The sequence below is a fragment of the Dasypus novemcinctus genome, chromosome 1 (assembly GCF_030445035.2).
Source record: "Dasypus novemcinctus isolate mDasNov1 chromosome 1, mDasNov1.1.hap2, whole genome shotgun sequence".
Lineage (NCBI taxonomy): Eukaryota > Metazoa > Chordata > Mammalia > Cingulata > Dasypodidae > Dasypus > Dasypus novemcinctus.
Window position 1 is genome coordinate 39,577,588 of NC_080673.1, and position 12,185 is coordinate 39,589,772.

General features: G+C 39.3%; 1 protein-coding gene across 2 annotated transcripts in view; it reads right to left on the reverse strand.

Moving 5' to 3' along the window:
- The window catches only part of TMEM131L (transmembrane 131 like), a 163,258-nt gene that overhangs the window by 82,793 nt on the left and 68,280 nt on the right, over positions 1 to 12,185 (reverse strand). For both annotated transcript variants that reach the window (XM_004471448.4, XM_058280406.2), the window contains exon 4: positions 7,949 to 8,017. In XM_004471448.4, the coding sequence (XP_004471505.2) occupies positions 7,949 to 8,017 (69 nt within the window). The remainder of the gene's footprint in view (positions 1 to 7,948; positions 8,018 to 12,185) is intronic.

The following is a 12,185-nucleotide window of genomic DNA, read 5'->3' on the forward strand; positions in this document are numbered from 1 at the left end:
AATGAAAGGAGGAGGTTGCCCGTCTGCAGAAAAGACTCATAAGTAGAGCGCTCCACGCCCCGGAGGCCGGTGTTCATCCTCCACTAGAAGCACAAGGCACCTCCGGAGCTGTTCCACGGCTGGAACTGAAAGCTCCACTTCCCAAAAGCGGGGAAGAGATGGCTGGGCACCAATATCAGCTACTGATGAGTAAATTTCAGCAGGCTGAAGTACAATCCTTAGGACAGCTAAAGTTTGAGCCTGTCCAAGCCAGAACGAGGCCGGTAGCTGCCATCTTAACTGTGCACCTGGTACAAGGGGAAGTGGGGCACACTGAAAATCCCATGCTGGTGGGGACGAGCTTCTTTCCATCCAGGTCAGACTGCAGCTCTAGCCTAAGCTCCAGTGCCACCTCCGACAGGGAGGAAGCTGCAGGGACCTGCCACCGCCTCTCCCGGAGATTGTCAGCCAAGCTGTGGAGGCCAGTGATTGTCCTCCTCTGGTAGTGCAAGCTGCCCCAGGAGCTGTTCTATGACTGGAATTGGAAGCTCCATTTCCCAAAAACAGGAGAGGAGGAGATGGATGGCAGCCGATTTCAGCTAATTGGTAGACTCCGATGGCTAAGGAATGGAAAATACGATGATCAAATTTATTTAGAAGGGTAAGGGGTCCTGAATAGCCAGCAACATCATAAAAGGAAAAGCGAACCCTCATCTCCGGACTTTAAATCATACTACAAAGCTATAGTGGTAAAACAGCATGGTATTGGCATAAAGACAGACATGTAGACCAATGTAACCAAACTGAAGGTTCAGAAACAGACCCTCACAGGTATGGGCAAGTGATTTTTGACTAGCCTGTCAAATCCACAAAGGCTGGGCAGAACAATCCATTCAGCAAAAGGGTGCTGAAAAAACTGGATATCTACAGTCAAAAGAGGGAAAGAGGACCTCTATCTCAAGCCTTATCCAAAAAATTAACTCAAAATTGATCAAAAACCTAAAAATAAAAGCAAGAACCATAAAACTTCTACAAGAAATTGTAGGAAAATATCTTCAAGACCTGGTGGTAGGTGGTGGAGTCTTAATGGAGATAAGGGAAGGACTGAGTGGACTACTGATGTTTAATGTATGTAGAAGTTTTAATTAGTTTTACTGTAAAAGCGTGGAAATGTATAGAATGGATGGTAACAAATAGTGAGTAATAGCCAGTTAATAAATGGGGATGTGGTTGAAAATGGTAGTCTAGGGATGTAAATGCCAATTGACAGAATGCTAGAGATTAATCTAAGAACTGAATAGCACAGTAAACCAAGAGGTCAATGAGAACTGTGGTTGATGGTATAGATGCAAGAGTGTCCTTTGTGAGCTAGAGCAAATGTATATCACTACTGCAGGGTGTTGGGAATGGATGGGAAAAATACAACTGGAATCACCTATGGGCTATGGTTAGCAGTAATAATATAATATTCTTGCATCTATGCCAAAGATGTACTGTGTTGATAATGGGGCAGAATGGAAAATGTGAGCTCAATGTATACCATGGACATGGTAACAATCAGATGATATTATCTTATCTGTAACAAATGTTCCACCACAGTGTGGTATGTTGATAGAAAGGTGTTGCTTGGTAATTTTGCACATGTGCATGATTGTTTTATAAGTTTACAACTTCTGTCATAAAAAACATATTTAAAAAATACTAATAGGGTGGGTTGGGGGAAAAACACACCAAATGTAAGATAAGGACTAGAATTAGTAGTAAGATTTTGACAATATTCTTTCGTAATTTGTAACAAACATCTCACAACAATGCAAGGTGTTAGTGGAGGGTTGATGTATGGGACCCCTGTACGATGTTATGCATGTTTGTTTCGTAAGTCACAACTTTTACTATACACTTAATTGTTTATGTATGTTCATATATAAATGACACAAAGATAATAATAATATATAGGGGACGACAGACTAATAATGAAAACCATAAGACAAAACATAGGATAACTAAAAAATTTAGAAAACTGTACAACCTAAAGTATGGACCACATAGTAAGCACAAATGGCACCTTGTTTGAAAACTATAGTTTCAGAATCTGTACATCAGTTTCAGGAAATATGATATGAATAAGTTAAAAGATTATTGCTGTGGAAGGGAAAAGGTTTTATGGTGGATCTGGGGAAATACTGTATATTGTATATATGAATTTCGGTGATCTAAGACTCTTCTGAAGCTGACATTATGTTGGGATTCACTTTACAGGAAGTTTTGGATCACAGAGTGGTTCAACAATGGCAGCGGAGGAATACTGATATGGGATGTTATTGACAGGATATATATGGTTGACAGGGAGTTATACAGGGCATATGCCCAGGGTATATGGTAATGTCTATATATACTCATAGTGGAAACAATTAAAAACAACAGCTGGGGGGGTACTGGGCTCCTGGCCGGGGGGTCACTGTTGTGGGCCCTGGGAGAGCAGCGGCAATCCTCCAGGTGCAAGGGCAAGAACCAGGAAGGAAGGAGGGCCCAACAGTGGGCTCTTGATACTAATGGCTACACTTCTGAGCCTATATACCTGCAATAAGAACAAGGCCTAGAATAGCATTGTGCCTGGGGGTTTCCTCCTGACAGCCTTCATGTTACTCAAATGTGGCCACTCTCACAGCCAAACTCAGCGTGTAGATGCGATGCATTCTCCCCAGCGTGGGACACGACACCCGGGGATGAGCCTCCCTGGCACCGAGGGATCACTACCACATACCAGCTGAAGAAGCAACTATAAAATGACCTTGAATTAAAGATTCAATGCGGAACAGCAGAATATACCTGTCTACATATAATAACATGACTTCGGGAAGCTGTTTGACCTAATGTAAGGGGGAAATGGAAAGGAGAAATGAGATTATAAGGCTGTGAGTCTCTAAAAAAGAGTCTGGAGGTTGTCAGAAGGAATACCCCTATGTACAACTGAACAGAGTCTAAGAGACAGATAAGGTAGATACAACCCCAGGTATTGGTTCTTTTGAGGGATAAAGAGACCCACGGGTTCTATGGTCATGGCAGAAGGGGTTCACTGCCATGACAGATGGCCCTTCTTTGGAGCTGGTGTTTCTGCGTGATGGAATTGGACTCAGAGGGGATCTCTTTTCACAAGACTTGCATGCTACTTTATTGGAATTGTAGTTGGTGCTGGGTTTAAGATATATGTAGGGGATTTGAATCTCTGGACTGATAATAGGACACCCAGGCCCAGAGCCTCAACAGACTTCAGCTCCTACACTTTGATTTATTGGACTTACTCCACTCAGCTAACATGGAGTTGAAGAAGGTCAACCACCACAACATGGAGCCTAGAGTGTCTACAACTGGAAGCGGGAGGAGTGCATCCAGTACCCATGTGGAATCTAAGCCCTCACTTGACATAGGTGTGCAATGGACACAACCAATCCAATGTCCACAGAGAAAATGTGGAATGGGTTTGGGAACGGTAGCCATGGTGGCTGCTGGGTGTGGGGAACGGGAGGAAGAGAGGAGATGTGGAGGCGTTTTCGGGACGTGGAGTTGTCCTGGATAGTGCTTCACGGACAATTACGGGACATTGTAGATCCCCCCAGGGCCCACTGGATGAGAGAGAGTCTGGGCTATGATGTGGACCATTGACTATGGGGTGCAGTGATGCTCAGAGATGAACTTACCAGGTGCAATGGATGTGTCATGATGATGGGAGAGAGTGTTGCTGTGGGGGGAGTGGGGGACGGGGGCGGTGGGGTTGAATGGGACCTCATATTTTTTTTAATGTAATTTTTTAAAAAAATAATTAATAAATAATTAAAATAATAATAATAATAATAGGGAGGGTTGGGGGAAAATACTTTGGTAAGTAGTAATATTTTGACAATGTTCTTTAATCATTGGTTAAAAAGGTTTAACAAAATGTAAGGTGTTGGTGGTAGGATGAGTTATGAGAGTCCTGTATGATGTTATATATGTTTGTTTTGTAAGTTTACAACTATTGCTATACACTTATTGTTTATGTAAAAAAAAAGCAGCAGTGATGTAAGGAAAACAAAAAACAAAAAATATTACAGGCATACAACAGCAGACTCGAAATGACAGAAGAAAGAAAAAGTAATACCAAAGACAGAACTGAAATTGAAGACAGAAAAGGAGAGAGAGATAAAAGAATGGGAAAAAATGAACAGAGGCTCAAAAAGTTGAATGACAACATGAAATGTAACAATATGAAATGCATGAAACACAACATCCTTCTGTCATGGGAAGAGAAAAAAAGGAAAAAGGGGCAGAAAGAGTATTTGAGGAAATAACAGCTGAACATTTCCCAACTCTCACAAAAGAAATGAATTTACATGCTCGAGAAGTGCACTAAACCCCAATCAAGTAAATCCAAATAGACCTACTCCAAGACACATAGTACTGAGAATGTCAAATGCCAAAGATAAAGAGAAAATTTTCAGAGCAGCAAAGGAGAAGCAAACCATCATATATTAATACAAGGGATGCCCAGTAAGACTTAGTGCAGATTTCTCCTCAGAAACCATGGGGGCGAGAAGACAGTGGTATGACAAAATTAGGATAATGAAAGAGAAAAACTGCCAGCCAAAAATTCTTTATCCAACAAAACTGTCCTTCAAATATGAAGGTGAGTATAATATATTCACAAACAAACAGAAATTGTGTTGGCAAAAAAGAATCCTCTTTTATAGGAAATATTAAAGGAAGCCTTAGGGCCTGAAATAAAAAGACAGGAGAAAGAGGCCTAGAGGAGAATATGGAAGAAAGAGTGGAGAAAGGATAACCAAAAGAGTAAAAGAACAAAAATATGATGACATATGAAAACCAAAGAATAAAATGGTGGAAGTAAATAATGCATTTACAGAAATATCATTGACTGTGAATGGATTAAACTCCCCAATCAAAATATTCAGGCTACAGAATGGATAAAAAAAACATGAGCCGTCCATATGCTGCTTACAAGAAACTCACCTTAGCCCCAGGGATACAAACCAGGTGAAAGATAAAGGTTGGGAAAAAATACTCCATGCAAACAGTAACTAAAAAAGAGCAGGGGTAGTAGCTATACTAATATCGAACAAAACAGACTTTAAAGGCTAAAAAGTTATGAGATACTTTATTTATTAATAAAAGGAACAATCCACCAGGAAGATATAACAGTCATAAATATTTATGCATCTAACCAAGGTGCCCCAATACATGATACAAACTCTGGCAAAACTGAAGGGAGAAATAGATCTCTCTACAATAATCGCTGGAGACTTCAACACTCCACTCACATCATTAGACAGAACAACTAGACAGATGATCAACAAGGAAACAGAGTTTGAACAACATAATAAATAAGTTAGACCTAACAGATATATTACAGAACATTGCATCCAACTCAGCGGGTATACTTTTTTTTCAAGTGCCCATGGATCTTTCTCCAAGATAGACCACATGTTAGGGCACAATGGAGCGCTCAATAAATATAGAAAGACTGTAATTATACAAAGCACCTTCTCAGATCATAACGGAATAAAACTAAAAATCAATAACAGGAAAAAAGTAAATTCGCAAATGTGTGGAGGTTGAACAACACAGTCCTAAATTATCAGTGGGTCAAAAAAGAAATTCCAAGTGAAATCGGTAAATATATTGAGACAAATGAAAACATGAACTCAACTTATCAAGACTTATGGGATACAGTGAAGGTAGGTAAATGGGACCTCCTCAAAATTAAACACTTTTATACCTCACAGGACTTGTCAAAAGGGTGAAAAGGCAGCTTTTGAGTCAATGGGAGAAAATATGTGGAAACCACATGTCAGATAAGGGTGTAATGTCCAGGATATATTGAGATGTTACCACTCAACAATAAAAAGACAAATTACCCAATTAAAAAATGGGCAAAAGACTTGAATAGACACTTGTCCAAAGAAGAAATACAAACTGCAAAAAATAAAATAAAAATGAAAAAAATGGTCAACATCACTAATGATTAGGGAAATGCAAATCAAAACTAAACTGAGATATCATTTCATACCTATCAGAATGGCCACTATTAAAAAGACAATAAACTACAAGTATTGGAGAGGATGTGGAGAGATAGGAACACTTATACACTGTTGGTGGGAATGAAGAATGGTACAACCACTGTGGAGGACTGTTTGGCAGTTCCTAAAGAAGTTGAATACAGACTTGCCACATGACCCACCAATACCACTACTGGGTATATACCCAGAAGAACTGAGAGCAGTGACACAAACAGACATCTGTACACAGATGTTATAATGGCATTATTCACAATTGCCAAATAACCCCAGATGTCCATCATCTGATGAAAGGATAAACAAACTGGTGTATTCACACAATGGAATACCAAGCAGCTCTTAGAAGAAATGAAGTAGTAAAGCATATGACAACATGGATGAACCTGGAGGACATTACATTGAGCAACGCAAATCAGACACAAAAGGACAAATACTGTATCTGCATAACTATGACCCAAATATACTGTGTAACACACTGTATATTCAAAAAAAAGTTTATATGTCTCCAGAACATTTAACTGAAAAATGTACATTTTTATTAACAGTTTTCTTTATATTTTTTAATTAGTTTATATTTTCAATTATTAAATGTACAAAATAAAGTTAAAAATGTTAAAACAACAACAACAACTAATACAAAAAAGACTTTAAACATTCTTTATCATGCTTCCAGCTATCAGGATCAGCAAGTGATGTATATAACTAATTAACATAGGTAACTACTACATACATACACCCATGTGTGTTGGTTATAAGATGTTTATGTTATAGAAGAGTTAAGAGATTACAGACAGCCAGGATCCTATGAACAGAATTGTTATCCTAATCTAATTATATTTACTACTATCCATCTTACTATATCTACCAATCTATAATATGCTCTTTAAAGTAGGTGTGGTATTAATTTTTATCTCCTCTTCCTTTTAGACAATCTCCTTACAAAGCTCAAAAGAGTACTTTTAAAATTAACGTCCATTTTCCACCCCTGCAGCTCTAAGCTTTTAATGGTCAGAAGGAAACGGAGAGAAGGTTATACCAAAAGACCACTCTAACTCAGCCCAAACATTCTATTGCCATGGCCAAATCATTCCCATGCTTTCTCCTGTAACTCAGAAAAGCTCTTCGTAAAAATAACATAACGTACCAGTTTGCTAAAACAAGCAGAGCTTTTTATACCTGAAGCTTCTCTTGTACCTTCACCCTTCAAACTCTAATTTGAAATTATAACTTCTCAGTGCTGCAATAATCTGCACCCAGGGAGGGTAACACTTTTAATTCTCTGTCACAGCCAACTAGAGTTTTTAAGTTCCCTCCCCTCCACAGCCTCACCCAGCTCTTCCCCAGGGTTCCAGATGATCCCTCAACAAGCCAAATCACAACCTCTTCTTTTCGTGGTACTTAGTACAATACACTGTAATTACTCTCTTACACTTTGTCTTACCCACTTGACCTGATTTCCTCAAAGATAAGGTCTCTGTATTAATCTTAACAATAACTAATAGGTTTGTTCAGGGCAATTTAGAATCCCCAAGGCATAGCAAGCAGTAATAACAAAGTAACTAAATGAATCTAGCTCAAAAGAATTCAGAAAGTCATATTAAAAGTGTTTTGTTGTAAATGAATCTTGTTTAAGTAGAACAAAGAATATTGACTTCTTACCCTTTAAATTCCCATTACTATAAAATATTACAAGGTATATTTAGTAGAAACAGAAGATGGGTCTGAAAACAAATCTAACACCTTTCTTTTCTCAAAAATGTTCCTTTTAACAAGTGCTAGAATCAATATCCCTTAATATTAATAGTTAAAACTGTATTTAACACTGTACATACACATAAAAGATTTTGCATGCAAATAATAAAATGAGTTATTAAAAATTATAAATAAAAGATACTTACTGCATTCCAAAATCTAGAACTGAGGGCTGAAAATGTAAGCCCTTTCCATTAAATAGTTTGTCCGAGAAGCTAAAAAAGAAAAGAAAACAGAAACTAAATTTTCTTACAGTTTTATAATTTAGATGCTGAGTTAGGCTGATACACTTATGCCAGTGGTGCTCAATGCATGAAGTATCACTTTAGTCCTGTACAGATGAGCCTGAACTAGGTTTTAAATGTCAACACTGAATTATTAGAAGTCTAGTAATTCTAGGGATGCAAAAATTTAAGTTATCCATGGTTAATATAATTTCATAACAAATGTACAGAGACCGTAAGCACTGACAGAAAGAAAGATGGATTTAATTTTCAACAGACTTCATTTCTGAATGAATTCTGATCACATGAAAATTTTCACAAAATCCAAATCAAGAAAAGGCATACAAGTAAGACAGGGTTTGGGGGGATGGCTGGCCTTGAAATGTTAGATTTATAACAGGGAAAAGGATAGGGCAACACTGAGTAGCTCATAAAGGCTGAAATCCCAGGGCTAAATGTTTATTTTTAAGAATAACAATCATAAATGCTCACATGGCAGGACACATTTTCAGCAGTTGTTAGTCATTATAATTTCATTTAAATTTCTAATTAAAAGTCACAAATGAGGGAAACAGATGTAGCACAAATGGCTGAGCACCTGCTTCCCACGTACAAGGTCCCTGTGGTTTGATCTCCAGTACCTCCTTTAAAAAAAATACAAAAAAGGCAAACGAACAAAAAAACTGGTTCATTGGAGCCAGGGCAGTTAGTTCAGTGGTTGAGTGCTGGCTTCCCACAATTGAGGTCTAGGGTTCAATCCCCTACCTTGGTACTTCAAAGAAAAAAAAAAAGCCACAAGTATTACAGGGGAAAACATTATCAAGAAACATGTAAAGAAAATATGCAAAAGAAAAACATAACAAAGAAATGACAAAATATATAAATCTATGTGTTTAAAGACCCAAAATACAAATATTTATATACTTATTTATTTGGTAGTTTCCTGAGATGGATGGATGGATGGATGGATGGAAGGATGGACAAATAATCTCAGGAAACTACCAAATGCCATGTGACATCTAAAAGCCATGTAATCCAAAAATGTTTAACAGGAAGAAGCTCTGAAAGTTAACATTTTAAGTGTTTCCAAAACCTTGAGCAAGCCTTCCAAAATCCAACCTCTCCATTTTGTCTTCCTACCAAGTAGCCCTCCACCGAAGTGATGCAGGCTAGCCTTCTGGGTGAGGGCCTGGTCTTCAGAGTCCAGACAAACCTGGATTCCAAGTTCAGTACCATCACTTTCTGGTCCTGCAAGGGCAAGTCACTTAGCTTCTCTTAAGTCCCAACCTTAAACGGAGATGACAACATATCTCCCTTGCAGTTATCATGAGGATAAAATAAGTTAATGCTTTGTTTCATGCCTGGCACATAGTTAAAGGCAATAAATATTAGATCATGTTACTACAGATGATGATACTCATGTAACAAGAAAAGCAATGAGTACAGATGGAGAAGCCAATTGAGCTGAGAGTCAGAGCTAACTTCTGCATTTAAGAGTCCCCAAATGTGGTAGTAGCTATCTCTGAACAGTGTGAATGAAAAACAAACCTGGAGTATCTCATATCACAAAAGAGATAATTAAACCCCACAATAGGTAGTTTCACACACCCAACACAAACCAGATATTTAAGACCCCACCAAAAATAAAAAGGTAGAAAGGGCCAGAATTCCAAAGAAAACTCAAAAGTCAGCATTCACCTTTTACCATATCTACCCTCAATACGGATGGTCCTTGTATGTCAAAGTCCACCTCGCCTCTCTGACTCTCAGAAGCTCCCACATCCGGCATCAACTAAACACACGTACCTGATAAAAATAAATGATAAACATATGCTATATCCTTCTAATTTTCCCCTTTCTTCTTCCTTATTAATATTCCATCTTTAGTAAGAGAAAAACATTTTAAAAGAGGGTATTTTGCCCTATAAAAGGCAATCTGCATAGAGATTTAAGAAATCAAAGTGAAGTAATCTGAGGCGAGGGGCGCTCTTATTAAGCTGGTCCATTCCCAGTCCTTACTCTGAAGTTGCCAAGCTTCTGCACAGAGCCGAGTCTTCCCTCAGCAGTGGGACATCTGGACAAGGAATTCCACATGTGTTATTGTGAAAGAGTATTTATTTTTGCCTAAGATCACCTAACCGTTTTTTCTTTCATCTCCTTTTCTCTTTTTTTTTTTTCTTTTTGAACTTTGGCCACATTTTTGTCCACGTTATACAAAACCAAGAAACATGGTTTGAAAAAAGCGATTAGTACAAGAGAAAAGGAATTTCACTGCAAAAAGAAGATCTTAGTTCAGGTTCCAGCTATGATATTAGCTTCCCATGTTTCCTCTTTTGCAAAATGAGGGAGCTGGATTGGATTACCCTGAGGTGCTTAGAAAAACGTTTGGATGTCCAGCCTCTTTCTTCCTAGGAAAATTAAATCTATCTGCTGACACTGGACACACCCTTTAAAAAATCAGTCCAGTAACTTAGATATGGAAATGAATTAGCTATAACCAGTTATTCTGGCTGATGGCAAATGTTACCTGACCAAAATATATCATTTCAAACCCAATGCTCCATCTCTCCAGAGAAAGCGACACCGCCCAGTGACTCACGAACCAGCCTCACAGCTCCTGGCAATTTAGTGAGGCTGGGCTGCACCTGGGACCATGGCCGGCTCCAGAAGGCCCAATGTCAAGGTCACATTCTAGGGACAAGGATGAGGCTCCTACACCAACAAGCAAAACTCAAACAACAAGAGACTTCAAAGAAAGAAGAGGGGAAACCCACCTGAAAAGGTCAGGAATGGCTTCAAAGAAGGGAGGCTATTTGAGATAAGCCCTCAAGGAATGGCTAGCATGCATGGAAACTGAATGGAGGCATGAGAAAAGATGGAGAGACTGAGAAAAGCCTCCACATTTGGAGAACACAGTCTGAGCAGGGGAAGCACACTAGAAAGTCAGCCTGTTGGCTCTGAGCACGAGTGTGAAGCATAAAGCAAGGTAGGTGAATGGAAGCAGCGAGGAAACAAAGAGAAAGCAGAAGAGAGGGCAATGCTGACTCAGAGCTGCCGCTAAGGCTGAAGGCTTTTACTGAACTATGAGAACAGTGGAACGAAGGAAAAGTCACCAGACGCTCACCGTGACACTCCATGAGACAGGTCTTACATCCTATGCATCTGTGATGGACCTTACTCCAGAGGTTGAACTAATTTCTGGAAAACACTGCAGTGCTTCAGAAGAGGGTCTACAGAGGTCAGAGGGCCTTCTGAACAAATGAAAAATAACTTGACCTTGTAAAAGGGATCTGAGACACAAGAGCAATTGCCTGCAGTGTGGGCAGAACTGTCTGGTTTTCCATATTCCTAAAAGGACTGGTTTTCAAGCAAGAATCTGTCTCTTGACACCCCGACATCAATAGCTAGCTGTCTTTCATATGTGAACTCTTTCAATACCTGGAAAGAGCATAATATGTTTCAAAAAAAAACTTTAAGGCTATAACAATGGCTTTGGCCACTGGACCAGGGCAAAAAGGCTGCACAGAGAAACATTTCCTATCCATTTCCCAAATCCCTACTACCCCAGAAAGGTAGCAAAGTAGATCACAACAAAATAACGCTATTATCTAGACTCTGAAGTATTCAAGGAAAGACATGTTATGCTAAATGAGAACTTGCTGAGCTGTAATCATTACGCTCACAAGAACGCAAGTGCCTATTTAAATGCACGTGGTGGAAATGCCGTAGGAGACCTGCGGACTCCGTGGAGGGAGGGGTTTATGTGTAAATCCCCTTTGTATCCATTCTTCTAAAAAGTGCATCCAATGGAATACGCAGACAGTCACCGTCTTCCCCTGAGCAGTAAACAGGTTATTTCTAGGACTCAGCTGCTCTCCCCAGGGAAGAATTTAGTACTTTTTAGTACTTTTTGAGGATTTTTGTACTTTCCATTAGGCAAGTAGAATTCAACTCAATCCCCGCACATATGCTTGCCCAGCAGTTCAACGGGCTCCTCCGTGATGCGGCCCTCCCCCAGGCCCCCATCCACAGCTTCGGCAATGCTGAAATCATAAATACTCCTCGGATCTGCAGCCAGGCCCTGAGCTTTAGGGCCTTCATCTGAAAACCAAATGGCTTGAACTACATACATGATTTTAAAAATCATTTATGCAACTGC